Source organism: Bubalus kerabau, chromosome 4, assembly GCF_029407905.1.
Source record: "Bubalus kerabau isolate K-KA32 ecotype Philippines breed swamp buffalo chromosome 4, PCC_UOA_SB_1v2, whole genome shotgun sequence".
Taxonomy (NCBI): domain Eukaryota; kingdom Metazoa; phylum Chordata; class Mammalia; order Artiodactyla; family Bovidae; genus Bubalus; species Bubalus kerabau.
Genome location: NC_073627.1, coordinates 55,417,118 through 55,438,597, shown reverse-complemented (window position 1 = coordinate 55,438,597; position 21,480 = coordinate 55,417,118). Strand labels below are relative to the sequence as shown.

The 21,480-nt window shown below is 39.1% G+C and overlaps 1 protein-coding gene across 1 annotated transcript; it reads left to right on the top strand.

Moving 5' to 3' along the window:
- Positions 1 to 10,258: 10,258 nt before the first annotated feature.
- On the top strand, positions 10,259 to 12,022 carry LOC129651422 (lymphokine-activated killer T-cell-originated protein kinase-like). The gene has a single exon (XM_055580150.1). The coding sequence runs from the start codon at positions 10,351 to 10,353 to the stop codon at positions 11,317 to 11,319; it is 969 nt and encodes a 322-aa protein (XP_055436125.1). The 5' UTR covers positions 10,259 to 10,350; the 3' UTR covers positions 11,320 to 12,022.
- The last annotated feature ends 9,458 nt before the right edge of the window (positions 12,023 to 21,480 follow it).

The window sequence follows — 21,480 nt, the reverse complement described above, 5'->3', positions numbered from 1 at the left end:
CTTTCTGGGCCCCATCTTGAGGACACCCTAAGTAATTGTATTTTCATTCTACATTCAGAAGAAAATTCCTCAATGCTACTTTCCAACCCTCTATTAAAGTTTTCATTTCTGAAAACATATTTTAATTCCCAAGAATTCTTTTTTGTTCCATAATTTTTTCATACCTTATTTTTTCATGTCCTTATTTTATGGATATTATATCTTCTTGCTTCTCTCAACAGATGTTAGCTATATAAACTTTTTTTCTGTTTCCTATGTCATTTTGGTTTTGCTTCTCATTCATTTTCCTATTTATTTGGTTTTTTCCTTTTGTGTTAGTGGCCTTCCTTAATCCCTGTTGATTCATGGCTACCTACACTCAAGAGCAAGGCAGTAAAACACAAATTTGTACCTCTCTTTATATTAAAATGTTCAGACTTCATTTCAGGAGCTCAGGTGGATATCAGCTGTTTAGTGGAAGTCCCCCAAATGCCAAAACATGGAGGTACATTTTTCTGGAGTTACTGTTTCTGCAAATAAAAATTCTGCTTTTCTGTCTTCTCACCTTGAGTTAAATACTCAAATTTAACTCAAGTTTGGGAGAATGATGGGTCCCAGTACTTCTTTAGAGAGTAAATTCTTACCTGGCCATCTTCTCTTATTTACATTACTTGCATTTGAGTACATGACCTCTGCTGTTAAGAGTTTTTCTGTATAAGACAGACTTTGCATCTCTGTCAACCTACTGTTGCCTCTGGTTCCTCATGTTCAGTCCATACTGCAGGTGCTTTATAAGATGATAGTCTTGTTTTTTGGGGTCTACCTAAAGCCATTCTTAGCCACTTCCCCTTTGTTTGTCCCCCAACAAAATTGTGCACTTTCCTAAAACATTTAGAAGCAAGACTTCGTGATGTGTGTATCTGATCCAGGATTGAAAATTTCAATAAAAAATGCATTAGCCAAGGAACTTCTGGAGAAAGTTTCTGCTCCATGATTACAGGCAAGATATGCAGAAGAGACTTCCCCCAAACACATTGTCACCTCCAGCCCTTGAATGAGATGTGTGAGGACACACACCATAATAAAGCATGGAGGCATCCTGGCTCATGGGGGAGAGGCCAAGGGCACCACAGGCTCACTGAACCCGTGTCCTGATATCACTGTGTTAGTGGGTCCCTGGGGGCTCACGGTCTTCCACTCTTGATTTTTCTTAATATTTTTAATCTTCCTCCTTCTTTCTTACCTCCCAACTCCTGTTCCCCTTCTCCTCTACCTCTTCACTCTCCTCACATCTTTAATAACTTTGAAGTTGGGATGGGCTGAATCGAGGACAGAGGAAAAGTTATGGGACTTTAACTACCCTGATTAAGTCTTTGATGAAACAGGGTGTGGTATGAATAAACAGAGGCACTATATACCGCTCTGTCCATCCTCTCAATTCTCCCCTCTCTTCTCCTCCCTGCTGCCACTGAGGCCCTACTGAGTAGGTCGTTTTTCTGCATAGTGTCCTCCCCTGGTTCTCACCTCCCTCAAGGTAAAACCTAAATGTATGGGCCTGGTCCCTTAGCACAATTCAGAGTGATCCCTGCCTTCTCTCCACCTAATGTCCCACCACTTCCTCTGTGCTTCAGCCTCATCGAGGCTTTCAAGGGTCATGGAGGGTATGCTGTACCATTTCATCTCTGGTTTCTGTTCTTCCTGCCAGATACACACTTTCCCTCCTTTGTCTGCCTAACAGACTTGAACTTCACTTCTGTTTAAGTATCATCTCCTCTCCAAAGACTTCCTCCTCTCCCAGTCATAGTTATTTGCTCAGTCTTATAACCTTTGAGCATTCCCCTAGTAGAGCTCTCTCCTCTCTGAAATGCATTTATTTTCCCCATCAGCAGCTGAGTTCCTTGAGAGGAGAATGTATTCTTATTTTTGCATCCTCAGCATTGAGCATAGAGGTGGACTCAAGCTACCTTTTACTGCTCTCTTACTCTTAAAAAAGATAACCCTCAATTCTGTTAACAAATTGATCTAAAACAATAGCCAAATACTTTTCCAGCAAAGATGGGTTCATTTGGGACCAGCAGAGAATTGCAATTCAGGGTCTGCACCCTTGGTGACCCATGTGCAAGTCCTTCAGGGCAAGAGAAGAAGAATGCATTTATAAAGAGGGGAAAGGAGAGTGGGAGACTTCAGTAACAAAGTGTCCATGGCTCTTCACAGACTGCATGCGTCCTTGCCAGTCTTTTCATTGGAAGCAGGGAAGTTTTTCTTCTTCCTTTTGGTTTTGGAAGTTGTCGTAGGGTGTGAGAACTCCTCCATCTGTTCTTCTGATTCTACTTAACTGATGTTTTGGTTTATTAATTTTTAAAGCATTTATTGAATTTTCACAATGGGCCAAGTAACTCAAAACAATAATACACTGGAATCATTTCTCTAAAGCAGACAAATTGCATACAGTCCCACACTGAGGAATCAACTTGGAGGCTGAGATGTGACTTAGTAGATACTTTATCATCTTATGTGTCTTGAGAAAAGAAATATGTAGACAGAGGAAACAATGGCTTTTTAAAAATAAAAGTGTTTTTTAAAATAATGATAATTGCTTTACAGAATTTTGCTGTTTTCTGTCACACCTCAACATGAATCAGTCATAGGTATACATACATCCTCTCCCTTCTGAAGCTCCCACCCATCTCCCTCCCCATCCCACCCCCTAGGTTGATATAGAGCATACAGCAAATTCCCACTGGCTATCTATTTTACGTATGGTAATGTAAATTTCCATGTTACTCTCATCATACATATCACCCTCTCACCCTCTCCTCCCCTCTCCCATGACCATAAGTCTATACTCTATGTCTGTTTCTCCACTGATGACCTGCAAATAAATTCTTCATTACCATTTTTCTAGATTCTGTATATATGGGTTGTAATATGATATTTATCTTTCTCTATCTGACTTACTTCACTCTGGATAATAGGCTCTAGGTTCATCCACCTCATTAGAACTGACTTAAATGAATTTCTTTTTATGGCTGAGTAATATTCCATTGTGTATATGTACCACTTCTTTATTTATTCATCTGTCAATGGACATCTAGGTTGCTTTCATGTTTTAGCTATTGTAAATAGCTCTGTAATGAACAATGGAATACATGTGTCTCTTTCAGTTTTGATTTCCTCAGGGAATATGCCTAGGAGTGGGATTGCTGGGTCACATGGTGGTTTTATACCTAGCTTTTAAAGGAATCTCCATACCATCTTCCATTGTGGCTGCATCAATTTACATTCCCATCAACAGTGCAAGAACAATCCTTTTTCTCCACACCCTTTCCAGCATTTATTGTTGTAGAATTTTGATGATGGCCATTCTGACTGGTGTGAGGTAATATTTCATTCTAAATTTGATTTGCATTTCTCTAATAATGAGTAATGTTGAGCATCTTTTCAAGTGTTTATTAGCTTTCTGTATGTCTTCTTTGGAGAAATGGCTATTTAGGTCTGTTACCCACTTTTTGATTGGGTTGTTTGCTTTTTTGGTATCGAGTTGTATGAGCTGCTTGCATATTTTGGAAATTAATCCTTTGTCAGTTGTTTCAGTTGCTATTATTTTCTCCCAATCTAAGGGCTGGCTTTTCACCTTACTTATAGTTTCCTTTGCTGTGCAAAGCTTTTAAGTTTAATCAGGTCCCACTTGTTTACTTTTGCTTTTATTTCCATTACTCTAGGAGGTGGGTCATAGAGAATCTTGTTTTGATTTTTTTAAATGTATATAGTGCCTCACTTTATTTTTTAATTAATTAATTTATTTATTTTACTTTACAATATTGTATTGGTTTTGCCATACATTGACTTGAATCCGCCATGAGTGTACATGTGTTCCCCATCCTGAACTCCCCTCCCACTTCCCTCCCCATCCCATCCCTCTGGGTTATCCCAGTGCACCAGCCCCGAGCACCCTGTATCATGCATCAGCCTGGACTGGTAATTTGTTTCACATAGGATATTTTACATGTTTCAGTGCCATTCTCTCATATCATCCCTCCCTCACCCTCTCCCACAGAGTCCAAAAGACTGTTCAATACATCTGTGTCTCTTTTGCTGTCTTGCATACAGGGTTATCGTTACCTTCTTTCTAAATTCCATATATATGCATTAGTATACTGTATTGGTGTTTCCTTTCTGGCTTACTTTACTCTGTATAATAGGCTCCAGTTTCATCCACCTCATTAGAACTGATTCAAATGTATTCTTTTTAATGGCTGAGTAATACTCCATTGTGTATATGTACCACAGCTTTCTTATCCATTCGTCTGCTATGGACATCTAGGTTGCTTCCACGTCCTGGCTATTATAAACAGTGCTGTGATGAACACTGGGGTACATGTGTCTCTTTCAATTCTGTTTTCCTCAGTGTGTATGCCCAGCTGTGGGATTGCCGGGTCGTATGGCAGGTCTATTTCCAGTTTTTTAAGGAATCTCCACACTGTTCTCCATAGTGGCTGTACTAGTTTGCATTCCCACAAACAGTGTAAGAGGGTTCCCTTTTCTCCATACCCTCTCCAGCATTTATTGCTTGTAGACTTTTGGATCGCAGCCATTCTGACTGGCATGAAATAGTACCACATAGTGGTTTTGATTTGCATTTCTCTGATAATGAGTGATGTTGAACATCTTTACATGTGTTTGTTAGCCATCTGTATGTCTTCTTTGGAGAAATATCTGTTTAGTTCTTTGGCCCATTTCTTGATTGGGTAGCTTATTTTTTTGGAATTGAGCTGTAGGAGTTGCTTGTATATTTTTGAGATTAGTTGTTTGTCAGTTGCTTCGTTTGCTATTATTTTCTCCCATTCTGAAGGCTGTCTTTTCACCTTGCTTATAGTTTCCTTTGTTGTGCAGAAGCTTTTAAGTTTAATTAGTCCCATTTGTTTATTTTTGCTTTTATTTCTAATATTCTGGGAGGTGGATCATAGAGGATCCTGCTGTGGTTTATGTCGGAGAGTGTTTTGCCTATGTTTTCCTCTAGGAGTTTTATAGTTTCTGGTCTTACGTTTAGGTCTTTAATCCATTTTGAGTTTATTTTTGTGTATGGTGTTAGAAAGTGTTCTAGTTTCATTCTTTTACAAGTGGTTGACCTGTTTTCCCAGCACCACTTGTTAAAGAGATTGTCTTTTCTCCATTGTATAGTCTTGCCTCTTTTGTCAAAGATAAGGTGTCCATAGGTGTGTGGATTTATCTCTGGCTTTCTGTTTTGTTCCATTGATCTATATTTCTGGCTTTCTGCCAGTACCATACTGTCTTGATGACTATGGCTTTGTAGTAGAGACTGAAGTCAGACAGGTTGATTCCTCCAGTTCCATTCTTCTTTCTCAAGATTGCTTTGGCTATTCAAGGTTTTTTTGTATTTCCATACAAATTGTGAAATTATTTGTTCCAGTTCTCTGAAAAATATCATTGGTAGCTTGATAGGGATTGCATTGAATCTATAGATTGCTTTGGGTGGTATACTCATTTTCACTATATTGTATCTTCCAATCCATGAACATGGTATATTTCTCCATCTATTTGTGTCTTCTTTGATTTTTTTCACCAGTGTTTTATGGTTTTCTATATATAGGTCTTTAGTTTCTTTAGGTAGATATATTCCTAAGTATTTTATTCTTTCTGTTGCAATGGTGAATGGAATTGTTTCCTTAATTTCTCTTTCTGTTCTCTCATTGTTAGTGTATAGGAATGCAAGGGATTTCTGTGTGTTAATTTTATATCCTGCAACTTCACTGTATTCATTGATTAGCTCTAGTAATTTTCTGGTGGAGTCTTTAGGGTTTTCTTTGTAGAGGATCATGTTATCTGCACACAGTGAGTTTTACTTCTTCTTTTCCAATCTGGATTCCTTTTAATTCATTTTCTGCTCTGATTGCTGTGGCCAAAACTTCCAAAACTATGTTTATGTTGAATAATAGTTGTGAGAGTGGGCACCCCTGTCTTGTTCCTGACTTTAGGGGAAGTGCTTTCAATTTTTCACCATTGAGGATAATGTTTGCTGATGGTTTGTCATATATAGCTTTTATTATGTTGAGGTATGTTCCTTCTATTCCTGCTTTCTGGAGGGTTTATTTTTTTTTTTTTATCATAAATGAATGTTGAATTTTGTCAAAGGCTTTCTCTGCATCTATTGAGATAACCATATGGTATTTATTTTATTTTTCAATTTGTTAATGTGGTATATTACATTGATTGATTTGTGGATATTGAAGAATTCTTACATCCCTGGGATAAAGCCCACTTGGTAATGATGTATAATCTTTTTAATATGTTGTTGGATTGTTTGCTAGAATTTTGTTAAGGATTTTTGCATCTATGTTTATCAGTGATATTGGCCTGTAGTTTTCTTTTTTTGTGGCCTCTTTGTCCGGTTTTGGTATTAGGGTGATGGTGGCCTCCTAGAATGAGTTTGGAAGTTTATCTTCCTCTGGAATTTTCTGGAAGAGGTTGAGTAGGATAGGTGCTAGCTCTTCTCTAAATTTTTGGTAGAATTCAGCTGTGAAGCCTTCTGGTCCTGGGCTTTTGTTTGTTGGATGATTTCTGATTACAGCTTCAATTTCCATGCTTGTGATGGGTCTGTTAAGATTTTCTATTTCTTCCTGGTTCAGTTTTGGAAAGTTGTACTTTTCTAAGAATTTGTCCATTTCTTCCACGTTGTCCATTTTATTTGCATATAGTTGCTGATAATAGTCTCTTATGATCCTTTGCATTTCTGTGTTGTCTGTTGTGATCTCTCCATTTTCATTTCTAAATTTGTTGATTTGATTCTTCTCGCTTTGTTTCTTGATGAGTCTGGCTAATGCTTTGTCGATTTTATTTATCCTCTCAAAGAACCAGCTTTTGGTTTTGTTGACTTTTGCTATGGTCTCTTTTGTTTATTTTGCATTTATTTCTGCCCTAATTTTTAAGATTTCTTTCCTTCTACTAACCCTGAGGTTCTTCATTTCTTCCTTTTCAAGTTGCTTTAGGTGTAGAGTTAGGTTATTTATTTGACTTTTTTCTTGTTTCTTGAGGTATACCTGTATTGCTATGAACCTTCCCCTTAGCACTGCTTTTACAGTGTCCCACAGGTTTTGGGTTGTTGTGTTTTCATTTTCATTCATCTCTATGCATATTTTGATTTATTTTTTGATTTCTTCTGTGATTTGTTGGTTATTCAGTGGCGTGTTGTTCAGCCTGCCTGTGTTGGGATTTTTAATAGGTTTTGTCCTGTAATTGACATCTAATCTTACTGCATTGTGGTCAGAAAAGATGCTTGGAATGATTTCAGTTTTTTTGAATTTACCAAGACTAGATTTATGGCCCAGGATGTGATCTATCCTGGAGAAGGTTCTGTGTGCGCTTGAGAAAAGGGTGAAATTCATTGTTTTGGGGTGAAATGTCCTATAGATATCAATTAGGTCTAACTGGTCTATTGTATCATTTTAAGTTTGTGTTTCCTTGTTAATTTTTTGTTTAGTTGATCTATCCATAGGTGTGAGTGGGGTATTAAAGTCTCCCACTATTATTGTGTTATTGTTAATTTCCCCTTTCATACTTGCTAGCACTTGTCTTACATATTGCAGTGCTCCTGTGTTGGGTGCATATATATTTATGATTGTTATATCTTCTTCTTAGATTGATCCTTTGATCATTATGCAGTGTCCTTCTTTGGCTCTTTTCAAAGCCTTTGTTTTAAAGTCTATTTTATCTGATATGAGTATTGCTACCTCTGCTTTCTTTTGATCTCTATTTGCATGGAATATCTTTTTCCAGCCCTTCACTTTCAGTCTGTATGTGTCCCTTGTTTTGAGGTGGGTCTCTTGTAGACAACGTATATAGGGGTCTTATTTTTATATCCATTCAGCCAGTCTTTGTCTTTTTGTTGGGGCATTCAACCCATTTACATTTAAGGTAATTACTGATAAATATGATCCCATTGCCATTAACTTTGTTGTTTTGGGTTCAAGTTTATACACCCTTTCTGTGTTTCCTGTCTAGAGAAGACCCTTTAGTATTTGTTGGAGAGCTGTTTTGGTGGTGCTGAATTCTCTCAGTTTTTGCTTGTCTGTAAAGCTTTTGATTTCTCCTTCATATTTGATTGAGATCCTTGCTGGGTACAATAATCTGGGCTGTAGGTTATTTTCTTTCATCACTTTAAGTATGTCCTGCCACTCCCTCCTGGCCTGAAGAGTTTCTATTGAAAGATCAGCTGTTATCCTTACGGAAACCCCCTTGTGTGTTATTTGTTGTTTTTCCCTTGCTGCTTTTAGTATTTGTTCTTTGTGTTTGATCTTTGTTAATTTGATTACTATGTGTCTTGGGGTTTTTCACCTTTGGTTTATCCTGTTTTGGACTCGCTGGGTTTCTTGGACTTGGGTGATTATTTCTGTCCCCATTTTAGGGAAGTTTTCAACTATTATCTCCTCCAGTATTTTCTCAGGGTCTTTTTGTCTTCTTCTGGGACTCCTATGATTCGAGCATTTAACATTGTCCCAGAGGTCTCCGAGGTTGTCCTCATTGCTCTTAAGTCTTTTTTATTTTTTCTTCTCTGTTTCATTTATTTCTACCATTCTATCTTCTACCTCACTTATCCTATCTTCTGCCTCCGTTATTCTACTGTCGATTCCCTCTACAGTGTTTTTTATCTCATTTATTGCATTATTCACTATATATTGACTCTTTTTTATTTCTTCTAGGTCCTTGTTAAACCTTTCTTATATCTTCTCGATCCTTGTCTCCAGGCTATTTATCTGTAACTCCAATTTTTTTTTCAAGATTTTGGATCATTTTCAGTATCATTATTTTGAATTTTTTATCAGGTAGATTCCCTATCTCTTCCTCTTTTTTTGGTTTGGTGGGCATTTATCCTGTTCCTTTACCTTCTGGGTATTTCTCTGCCTTTTCATCTTGTTTATATTGCTGTGTTTGGGGTGGCCTTTCTGTATTCTGGAAGTTGGTGGTTCCTCTTTATTGTGGAGGTTCCTCGCTGTGGGTGGGGTTGGACGGGTGGCTTGTCAAGGTTTTCTGGTTAGGGAAGCTTGTGTCAGTGTTCTGGTGGGTGGAGCTGGATTTCTTCCTTCTGGAATGCAATGAAGTGTCCAGTAATAAGTTTTGAGATGTCAATGGGTTTGGTGTGACTTTGGTCAGCCTGTATATTGAGGCTCAGGGTTATGTTCCTGTGTTGCTGGAGAATTTGAATGGTATGTCCTGCTCTGTAGCTTGTTGGCCTTTGGGTGGTGCTTGGTTTCAGTGTAGGTACGGAGGCATTTGAGGAGCTCCTATCAATTAATGTTCCCTGGATTCAGGAGTTCTCTGGTGTTCTCAGGATTTGAACTTAAGCCTTCTGCCTCTGGTTTTCAGTCTTATTCTTACAGTAGCCTCAAGACTTCTCCATCTATACAGCACTGATGATTAAAAAACATCTAGGCTAATGATGAAGTTTCTCCACAGTGAGGGACACCCAGAGAGGTACACAGAGTTACATGGAGAAGAGAAGAGGGAGGAGGGAAATAGAGGTGACCAGGAGGAGAAGAGGGGGAATCAAAAGGGGAGAGAGCAAGCTAGCCAGTAATTACTTCCTTATGTGCTCTCCACAGTCTGGATCCCTCAGAGATGTTCATGGAGTTACTCAGATAAGAGAAGAGGGAGGAAGGAGACAGAGGTGGCCAGGAGGATAAAAGGGGGAATCAAAAGGAGAGAGACAGATCCAGCCAGTAATCAATTCCCTAAGTGTTCTCGACAGCCAGGAGCACACAAGGAGATTCACCGAGTTGGGTAGAGAAGAAAAGGGTGGGGGGAGATAGAGGCGACCTGGTGGAGAAAATGGAGAGTCAAAAGGGAGAGAGAGCCATCAGGCCAGTGATCTCACTCCCAAGCAAAAATGGGTATTGAAGATTGGGTTCTTAAAGGTACAAAGTTGATAACAAATACCAAAAAGCAAAGATTAAAAATCTTGACAGAGGTTAGATTCTCAAAACTACAGTATTAAAAAAACAAAAACAAAAACCCAATAAAACAAACAAACAAACAAAAAACACAAAGTCACAGAAATTATAAAATATATGTACATGAAGCTTGCTTTAAAAATAGGGTCTTTTTTTTTTTTTTTTTTTTTTGTAAAGTAGTAGTAGGTTATAAAAATGAAGATTAAAGGAGTAATGGGGGAAAGCCCGGCGGGTTCCCGTCGGAACAACAGTTGCCGAGTCCGTGTGTTGGCAGGTCGGACCCCACTCCCTCACCCCAGGGGGACGCAGAGTGTTGGGGGCTACTCAGGACCAGTTTTCAAGACAGCCTTTCCCCGGACATCTCGTTGTCCCACCTCATGGCTCTGGACCTTAAGCAATTATTACAATGGAAGAAACCAATAATTTCAAGACACCAAGCAGATTATCTGAAAAAAGGAAATCTGCATTGTGTTTAACTCCATGTATAAATATTCCTGCCTCTCCATTTATGCAGAAGCTTGGCTTTGGTACTGGGATAAATGTCTACCTTATGCAGAGATCTCCAAGAGGTTTGTCTCAGTCTCCTTGGGCTGTGAAAAAGATTAATCCTAGATGTAATGATGATTATCAGAGTATGTATCAAAAGAGACTAACTGATGAAGCTAAGATTTTGAAAAGCCTCAATCATCCAAACATTATAGGTTACCGTGCTTTCACTAAAGCTAGCGATGGCAGTCTGTGTCTTGCTATGGAGTATGGAGGTGAAAAGTCTCTGAATGACTTAATAGAAGAACGAAATAAAGATAGCCGAGATCCTTTTCCAGCAGCCATAATTTTAAAAGTTGCTTTGAACATGGCAAGAGGGTTAAAGTATCTGTACCAAGATAAGAAACTGCTCCATGGAGATATAAAGTCTTCAAATGTTGTTATTAAAGGCGATTTTGAAACAATTAAAATCTGTGATGTAGGAGTGTCTCTTCCATTGGATGAAAATATGACTGTGACTGACCCTGAGGCCTGTTACATTGGCACTGAGCCTTGGAAATCTAAGGAAGCTCTGGAGGAGGATGGTATTATTACTGACAAGGCAGACATATTTGCTTTTGGTCTTACCCTGTGGGAAATGATGACTTTATCTATTCCACACATTAATCTTCCAGATGATGATGATGAAGATAAAACTTTTGATGAAAGTGATTTTGATGATGACACATACTATTCAGCTTTGGGAACTAGGCCACCTGTTAATATGGAGGAACTGGATGAAACATACCAGAAAGTAATTGAGCTCTTCTCCGTATGCACTAATGAAGATCCTAAAGATCGTCCTTCTGCTGCGCGCATTGTTGAGGCTTTAGAAGTGGATGTCCTGTGATCAACTCATACCCATGACTGCTGGAGCCTCAAGTATGGCTCATGTATATAGCTGTTCTGTTTACCATGATACATTTATGTAGTTATGATGATCCATAATTATTAGATGGAAGTGGCCTATTTTAGGACCACAGATAGCACCTTATTAACATTTGAACAACTCTTTCTATTATAAAGGTAGTTCATGTATGCTTATGTTAATTAGCATTAGAAATTGTAGAGGGTTTTCTATAAAGTTTAAGAAACTACTAAAAAATTTGAACTTGTTTATATAGATTTAATATAGTGCTGTAAAAACTTATGTCTAACAATTTGGGCAGAGTGAGTTTTATTGATGATCTTTCTCAGATGTTCTCTCTTAATGGATCTACTGAAATGAGCACTTTGTGTATTACAAAATAAGTCTACATTTCCTTACCTCTTAAAACCTTTTGCTGGCCATTCTTGGTTGATGTGCTTATTAAATAGGGTCACTGAGACCAGAGACCTGGGATATGGCTCACAAGAGGAGTTCCCTGGGTATATCCAAACATTTTTGGTTAAGGCTTGTCTTGTTCCAGAGCTTTGGTTTTTGCTTTAATTTGTTGAATGAATATTCTGTACTGGTATCTTTAATATTTTTATTTACTGATCTATATCTTAAGCATATCACAGTATTGGTGTAAATAAAACTCTAATAGGACAACATAGAATAAAGGACATGTCAGTTAAAAAAAAAAAAAAGAGTAATGGGGACTTAAAAATAACCAAAATAAATAAATAAAATAATTTTATTTTAATTTAAAAAATAGCAATAGTAAAAATATATCTAAGACTTTCTCTGAAGCTGTTGTGGACAGTGTGGAGTCAGTTCATTTTCAGATAGTTCCTTGGTCTGGCTTGTACTTCTCATGGTCTGTAGGCCCCTTCCTATGTAGTCAGTGCTAACTACAGGGTTTTAATCTATTGCACCTGTCACTTCCAAAGCGGTTCCCTCTGTTTATTTTAGTTTCTTCTGTTTGCTGGTCTCTTCAGTGTCTAATTTCCACCCTGACACAAGGGGTGCGGAGGTGGTCATTTTTTTTTTTTTTTGGCTCGCTTGTTCAGTCGTGGTTTGGGGAGGGAGGAACACTGCAAACAAATATCACTGGCGTGTGTTCATAGTTATTCAGCCACACTGGGTTTGCCCCTGCTCAGGGTGTGTGCTTCCCAGTCTACACTGCTCAGACTCTAAGTTGCTCTGCCGGGAATTGTCTGATGCGGGCCCTGGTTTGCCTGCAATTCCCAGGTCTAAGCCGTTCAAGTTCAGGTTTTCGGGTACTCCACAAAGGCTCAGACTTGGTTGGGCCTGCGTTTTGCTCCCATCCCAGGTCCGAGCAGCCCAGGTGACCTTGGCGCGTGTAGTCACCCCCAGTTGAAGGCTGCAACTTATCCCCTCCCCAACCCCAGCTGCTGGGTTTTCTGGTTGTACAAGGGGTGCGCCTTCTCAGGTGTGCCGTGTGTCACTTCTGGGAAGCTGATCTCTGGCTGTGACCCTCCTGGCGGATGTCGACCATCCAGAATCCCAAGAAGACTTGGTTAGCAACAAAGTCTGCTTGCAGTTTGGTATAGGATGCTTCTCTGGGGCCGTGGTTGTCCCCTTCCAGCTCTGGCTGCCCTTGCCTGCCTGTCTCCGGCAGGGGATGGGCTGGTCCGCAGCCAGTTAGCTCTGCTCAGTCCTTTGTTCTGTGAGCATGCCTGGCGGTGGTTAGGGCTTTTTGCAGGTTTGCGGGATAACCATCTGATAGTCTGGGTGCTATCTCAAGCTAGTTCCCTCAGATTGCCCTCAGAGCATTCAGGCCCGGTCCTTACCCTAAGAAATGCAGCCCGCTCCTCCCTGTCCCTCCCCGACTTGCTAGTGGGGGATGCGAGCCTCTGGGCTGTTGCACCACTGGAAGTTGCTGTTAGGCACTTAATCTGTGGGTTTTAATTATTTATTTATTTTTCCTCCTGGTTATTTTGCCCTCTGAGATTCCAAGCCTTGACACAGAGCCGCCGGAGACAGTGTTTCCTGGTGTTTGGAAACTTTTCTCTTTTTTTAAGACTCCTTTCCCAGGACGGATCTCCATCCCTACCTCTTTTGTCTCCCTTTTTATCTTTTATATTTTGTCTTACCTCCTTTAGAAGACAATGGGCTGCTTTTCTGGGTGCCTGATGTCCTCTGCCAGCATTCAGAAGTTGTTCTGTGGAATTTGCTCGGCGTTCAAATGTTTTTTTTGATGAATTTGTGGGGGAGAAAGTGGTCTTTCCATCCTATTCCTCCACCATCTTAGGACCACCTTCTCTTGCTTTGATTTATGTCACTGAGTGTTCTGTCTATATTTTCCTCTAAGAGTTTTATAGTTTCTGGTCTTACATTTAGGTCTTTAATCTATTTTGAGTTTATCTTTGTGTATGGTATTAGGAAGTGCTCTAATTTCATTCTTTTACATGTCCAGTTTTCCCAACACCATTTATTGAAGAGGCTGTCTTTGCCCCATTGTATATTCTTGCCTCCATTGTCAAATAAGGTACCCACTGGCATGGGTTTATTTCTGCGCTTTCTATCTTATTCCATTGGTCTATATTTCTATTTTTCTGCCAGTGCCATATATTCTTGATGACTGTACCTTGGCAGTATAGTCTGAAGTCAAGAAGATTGTCTGAAGGTTGATTCCTCCAGCTCAGTCTTCTTTCTTGACTGCTTTGGCTATTCATGGTCTTTTGTGTTTTCATATGAGTTGTGAATTTTTTTGTTCTCAGTTCAGTTCAGTTCAGTCGCTCAGTTGTGTCTGACTCTTTGTGACCCCATGAATTGCAGCACACCAGGCCTCCCTGTCCATCACCAACTCCCGGAGTTCACTCAAACTCACATCCATTGAGTCGGTGATGCCATCCAGCCATCTCATCCTCTGTTGTGCCCTTCTCTTCCTGCCCCCAATCCCTCCCATCATCAGAGTCTTTTCCAATGAGTCATTCCTTCGCATGAGGTGGCCAAAGTACTGGAGTTTCAGCTTTAGCATCATTCCTTCCAAGGAACACCCACGACTGATCTCCTTTAGAATGGACTGTTTGGATCTCCTTGCAGTCCAAGGGATTCGCAAGAGTCTTCTCCAACACCACAGTTCAAAAGCATCAATTCTTTGGCTAGTTCTGCGTAAAATGTCATTGGTAATTTGATAGGGATCGGATTGAATCTGTAGATTGCATTTGGTAGTATCAGTTCAGTTCAGTTCAGCCGCTCAGTCGTGTCCAACTCTTTGCGACCCCATGAATCGCAGCACGCCAAGCCTCCCTGTCCATCACCAACTCCCAGAGTTCACTCAAACTCATGTCCATCGAGTCGGTGATGCCATCCAGCCATCTCATCCTCTGTCGTCCCCTTCTCCTCCTGCCCCCAATCCCTCCCAGCATCAGAGTCTTTTCCAATGAGTCAACTCTTCACATGAGGTGGCCAAAGTACTGGAGCTTCAGCTTTAGCATCATTCCCTCCAAAGAGCACCCAGAGCTGATCTCCTTCAGAATGGACTGGTTGGATCTCCTTGCAGTCCAAGGGACTCTCAGGAGTCTTCTCCAACACCACAGTTCAAAAGCATCAATTCTTCGGTGCTCAGCCTTCTTCGCAATCCAACTCTTACATCCATACATGACCACTGGAAAAACCATAGCCTTGACTAGATGGAACTTTGTTGGCAAAGTAATGTCTCTGCTTTTGAATATGCTATCTAGGTAATACAGTTATGTAAAGTTTAAAAATAAAATAAAATTAAAAAAAAAAAAAAAAAAAAAAAAAAAAAAAAAGAATATGCTATCTAGGTTGGTCATAACTTTTCTTCCAAGGAGTAGGCGTCTTTTAATTTCATGGCTGCCGTCACCATCTGTAGTGATTTTGGAGCCCCAGAAAAATAAAGTCTAACACTGTTTCCACTGTTTCCCCATCTATTTCCCATGAAGGGATGGGACCGGATGCCATGATCTTCGTTTTCTGAATGTTGAGCTTTAAGCCAACTTTTTCACTCTCCTCTTTCACTTTCATCAAGAGGCTTTTTAATTCCTCTTCACTTTCTGCCATAAGGGTTGTGTCATCTGCATATCTGAGGTTATTGATATTTCTCCCAGCAATCTTGATTCCATCTTGTGCTTCTTCCAGCCCAGTGTTTCTCATGATGTACTCTGCATATAAGTTAAATAAGCAGGGTGACAATATACAGCCTTGATGTACTCCTTTTCCTATTTGGAACCAGTCTGTTGTTCCATGTCCAGTTCTAACTGTTGCTTCCTGACCTGCATATAGGTTTCTCAAGAGGCAGGTCAGGTGGTCTGGGATTCCCATCTCTTGAAGAATTTTCCACAGTTTATTGTGATCCACACAGTCAAAGGCTTTGGCATAGTCAATAAAGCAGAAATAGATGTTTTTCTGGAACTCTCTTGCTTTTTTGATTTGGTAGTATAGTTGTTTTCATAATATTGATTCTTCCTACCCAGGAACATGGACTATCTATCCATCTATTTATGTCATCTTTGATTTCTTTCATCAGTGTCTTATAATTTTCTGTGTACAGTTTTTTGTCCCCTTAGCTAAGCTTATTCCTAGATATTTCATTCTTTTCATTGCACTGGTGATTGGGATTGATTCCTTAATTTCTCTTTGTGATTTCTCATTGTCAGTATATAGAAATGCAAGTGATTTCTGTGTATTGATTTTGTATCCTGCAAGTTTCCTATACTCACTTATTAGCTCTAGCAGGTTTCTGATACTGTCTGAAGGGTTTTCTATGTACAGTATCATGTTATCCGCAAACAATGAGAGCTTTACTTCTTTTTCAATCTGGATTCCTTTTATTTCTTTTTCTTCTCTGATTTCTGGAGCTAGGACTTCCAAAACTATGTTGAGTAATAGTGGTGAAAGTGGACACTCTTGTCTTGGTCCTGATCTTAGGGAGAATGCTTTCAGTTTTTCACCATTGAGAACAACGTTTGCTGTAGGCTTATCATATATGGCTTCTACTATGTTGAGGTAGGTTCCTTCTATGCCCATTTTTGAAAAGTTTTAATTATAAATGGGTGCTAAATTTTGTCAAAGGCTTTTTCTGCATCTATTGAGATAATCATATGATTTTTATCTTTCGATTTGTTAATATGGTGTATCACATTAGAGAATTCTTCAATACCTGGAATAAACTCAACTTGATTATGGTCTATGAGATTTTTGATGTGTTGCTAAAATCTGTTTGCTAAAATTTTGTTGAGGATTTTTGCATCTATGTTCATTAGTGATATTGTCCTGTAGTTTTCTTTTTTTGCATTGCCTTTGTCTGGTTTTGGTGTCAGGGTGATGGTGGCCTCATAGAATGAGTTTGGAAGGGTTCCTTCCTTTGCAATATTTTGAAAGAGTTTTAGAAGGATAGGGATTAGCTCTTCCTAAATGTTTAAAATAGAATTCTCCTGTGAAATCATCTGGTCCTGGGCTTTTGTTTTTTGGGAGATTTTTGATCACAGCTTCAATTTCACTGCTTGTAATTGGATTGTTTATAATTTCTATTTCTTCCTTGTTCAGTCTTGGAGGATTGAACTTTTCTAAGTATCTGTCCATTTCTTCCAGGTTATCCATTTTATTGCCATATAGTTGTTCGTTAATAGTCTCCTATAATCCTTCATATTTCTGCATTGTCTGCTGTAACCTCTCCTTTTTCATTTCTAATTTTGTTGATTTGATTCTTATCTCTTTTTTCTCGACTAGTCTAGCTGAAGGATGTTATTTTTGTTTATCTTCTCAAAGAACAAGCTTTTAGTTTTATTAATCTTTGCTATTGTGTCTTTTTTTTTTTTTTCCATTTCTTTCTGCTTGGATATTTATGATTTTTTTCCTTCCACTAACTTTGGGAGGTTTTTTGTTCTTCTTTTTCCAGTTGTTTTAGGTGTAAAGTTCAGTTGTCTATTTTGTTGTTTCTTGAGGTAGGATTGTATTGCTATAAACTTCCCTCTTAGAATTGCTTTTGCTGCATTCCATAGGTTTTGAGTTGTCATGTTTTCATTGTCATTTGTTTCTAGAAACTTTTTGATTTCCCTTTGGATTTCTTCAGTAACCTGCTGGTTATTTAGAAACATATTGTTTAATCTCCCTGTGTTTGTGTTTTTTACAGTTTTTAAAATTGTAATTGATAGCCAATCTCAGTGTTTTGGTCAGAAAGGATGTTTGATACAATTTCAATTTCCCTAAATTTACTGAGGTTTGATTTGTGACCCAAGATGTGGTCTATCCTGGAGAATGTTCCACATGCACTTGAGAAGAAGGTGTATTCTTCTGCATTTGGATGGAATGTCCTGAAGATATCAATGAGATCCATCTGATCTAATGTATCCTTTAAGACAACAGGAAAATTTTGTGAATCTTCATTAATTTTCTGTTTTGATGATCTGTCCATTGGTGTGAGTGGGGTGTTAAAGTCTCCTACTATTATTATGTTACTGTCAATTTCTCCTTTTATGTCTGTTAGTGTTTGTCTTATGTATTGAGGTGCTCCTATGTTGGGTGCATAGATATTTACAATTGGTATGTCTTCCTCTTGGATTGGTATGTCTTCTCCCTGGATCCAGGGAGGAAGACATGTAGTGTCCTTCCTTATCTCTTGTAATATTCTTTATATTAAAGTCTATTTTGTCTGATATGAGGACAGCTACTCCAGCTTTCTTTTGCTTCTCACTTGCATGAAATATATATTTTCCATCCACTCATTCTAGTCCATATGTGTCTTGAGGTCTGTCTGAAGTGGCTTTCTTGTAGACAGCATATATATGGGTCTTGTTTTTGTATCCATTCAGTCAGTCTGTGTCTTTTGGTTGGAGCATTTATTCCATTTACATTTAAAGTAATTATTGACATATATGTTCCTATTGCCATTTTCTTAATTGTTTCAGATTTGATTTTGTAGATCTTTTTCTTCTATTTCTTGACTATATAAGTTACATTAACATTTGTTGTAAAGCTAGTTTGGTGGTACTGAATTCTCTTAACTTTTGCTTTTCTGAAAAGCTTTTGATTTCTCCATAAATTTTGAATGAGATCCTTGCCAGGTAGAGTAATCTTGGTTGTAGGTTTTCCCCTTTCAGTATTTTAAATATATCCACCGTTCCCTTCTGGCCTGCAAAGTTTCTGCTGAATGATCATCTGTTAAATGTATGGGGTTTGCCTTGTATGTTAGTTGTTGCTTTTCCCTTGATGTTTTTAATATTCTTTCTTTGTGTGTAACCTTTGTTAGTTTGATTAGTGTGTGTGTTGGTGTATTTCTCCTTGGGTTTATCCTGTATCAGACTCTTTGCACCTCTTGGACTTGATTGACTATTTCCTTTTCCATGCTGGGGAAATTTCCAACTATAATCTCTTAAAAGATTTTCCCATACCCTTTCTTTTTCTGGAACCCCCATAATTCGAATGTTGTTGCTTTTGATATTGTCCCAAAGGTCTCTGAGATTATCCTCAGTTCTTTTCATTCATTTTACTATATGCTGCTCTTCAGAAGTTATTTCCACCATTTTATCCTCCAGCTCATTGATTCGTTCTTCTGCTTCAGATATTCTGCTATTGATTCCTTCTAGAGTACTTTTATTTTCTGTAATTGTGTTGTCTCCGTGTGTTTATTCTTTAATTCTTCTAGGTCTATGTTAATTGATTCTTGCCTTTTCTCCATTCTGTTTTCAAGGTTTTTGATCATCTTTACTATGATTGTTCTGAAATTTTTTCAGGTAGTTTGCCTATTTCCTCTTCATTTATTTGGACTTCTGTATTTCTAGTTTGTTCCTTCATTTGTGTAGTATTTCTCTGCCTTTTTTTTTTTTTAACTTATTGTGTTTGAGGTTTCCTTTTCCCAGATTTCAGTCTTGAAACTGAATCCTTTCTTCCTTTTGGTTTCTGCCGTCTTAAGGTTGGTTCAGTGGTTTGTGTAAGCATCATAGAGGGTGAGATTTGTGCTGGGGTTTTTTGTTGTTGTTGTTGTTGTTGTTGTTGTTGTTGTTTTTCCTCTGATGGGCAAGGCTGAGTGAGGTGGTAATCCTGTCTGGTCATGATTTGGTTTGTATTTTTGTTTTGTTTGTTGTTTAGATGAGGAGTCCTGCACAGGGTTCTACTGGTGGTTGGGTGATCCTGGGTCTTGTATTCAAGCGGTTTCCTTTGTGTGCGTTCTCATTATTTGATACTCCCCAGGGTTAGTTCTCTCGTAGTCTAGGGTCTTGGAGTCAGTGCTCGCACTCCAAAGGCTTAGTACCTGATCTCTGGTCAAGAACAAAGATATCACAAGTGGTATGTTATGGCATTAAGTAAGATTAAAACAAATACCCAAAAACAAGAGACCAAAGACGAATGCCAGACAAATGGCAGTTACAAAATCAGGCAAATAATAATTAAAATAATGAAATATACACATACACAAATATACTCATAAGCAAAATTAAAACAGTCCAACAAAAATAAAGTACAATAGATTGACCCAGGAAACAAAGGAAACCAAAAATCATATCTACCAGTTAAGAACAAAATTAACTAAAGCACAAACTGGAAAAAAAAAAAAAAAACTAAAGCAAGGTGCAATGTGGGGAATAAAGCAATGAAACAAAACTAACAAATATATTGAGAGGAATGAAAAGAACAAAAAGAAAGAAATAATAGCTATGCAAAGTTAAATAGAAGTAGATAAAAAGATTTATATACATTAAAGATTAACTGCAAGGGGAAAAGAACAGTAGGAAAAGCAAACAAAGGAATAAATGTAGAAAAAATAATAATAATTTTAAAAAACTAAAATTAAGAAAAAAGAAAAAGAAAACTCCACAGAACTGAAAAAGCCCAACATAGAGGCAGAGGTTTATAAAAACAATAAAAAAATATAACTGAGAAAAGAAAACAAACTCAAAAGCTTAATTAGATTTCATAGTGCCAATAAAATCGACAACTACAATGCGGGGGGGGGGGGCGGGTCTGGGGGTGAAGGAAAAATAAGTTTATAAAAATCCAAAAGAATCCACAGAACAGGTCAAACTATAGGAATAATAAACGTTTTTCTTGAGTCACTACTGTCAGATTCCTTATCCTCGTGGGAGTCACAGTCCACCTCAGCTCCCTAGGATGCCCTCCAACAATGTGCTGATCTCTGAACCTTCTGTGGGGGTAGCTCAGATTCTAATCTGGTCCTACTTCTGTGTGTTCTTGCCTCCAATGTCCATAGCTACCAGAACTAGGGTGTTTTCTTTTGTGGGAGTTCTCAATGTCCTTTTATATATTCCATAGACATAGAGTCTGGCTAGTTGATTGTGTGGATTTAAGCCACAGCTTGTACAGATGGTGGGAAGGTTGTGGGTCTTCTTCCTTAGACACACTGCCTCTGGGTTTCAATTGTGGTTTTATTTCCACCTCTGCATGTGGGTCATCCACTAGAGCTTGCTCCTGAGGTTGCCCTGGAAGACTTGGGTCTGCCCCAGTGAGGACCAGGTGTGAAGGTGATGCAGCTGCTTGGGTTGCAAGGGTTCTGGCATGCCGGGTGCTCAGGGGAGTTGGCGGCTAGGGCAGCAGGAAATATAGTGTTCTAGAAGGGTATGGCAACCAGTATGGATCAAATATTCCAGTATTCTTGCCTGGAGAACCCCTCTGACAGAGAAGCCTGGCAGGCCACAGGCCACAGGCCACAGCCCACAGGGTCACAAAGAGTTGGACACTACTGAAGAGACCCTGCATACATAAACACAAGCCTCTGTTTGCCTGTGGGGGCAAACAAGCTCGCCCAAGTGAGGGTTGAAATGAAAGTGGTGCACCTGCTTGGGCAGCCAGGACGCTGGAGGCACCAAATGTGTAGGGACACAGACTGCCTCCACCGCAGGAGTTGTGGCCCAATCAGAGTCTTTTTTTGAGCCTCTGGTAGCTGGCAATCAGAGGGCCTCTTTGGCCAGTCTTTCTCCATTGCTCTGCCCATTCAGGCACTTAGAGGGCTCCCTTGCCTGGGGTCCTTCTCTGTTGTTCGGTGCAGCAGGCACACAGAAGGGCCCACCTGGCTGGGGTCTTAGTCTGTAGATTGGTGCATCATGCATTACAGGGGCACCCTGTGTGGGGTCCTTCTCTGTAGTTCCCCGTGTCAGGCGTTTAATGGGCCAGCCTCTCAACTGTTCAGCTGCCCATGCT

Bases quoted from the DNA above. Each gene is read 5' to 3' on its own strand.
- LOC129651422 (XM_055580150.1), top strand. From the start codon at position 10,351: ATGGAAGAAACCAATAATTTCAAGACACCAAGCAGATTATCTGAAAAA.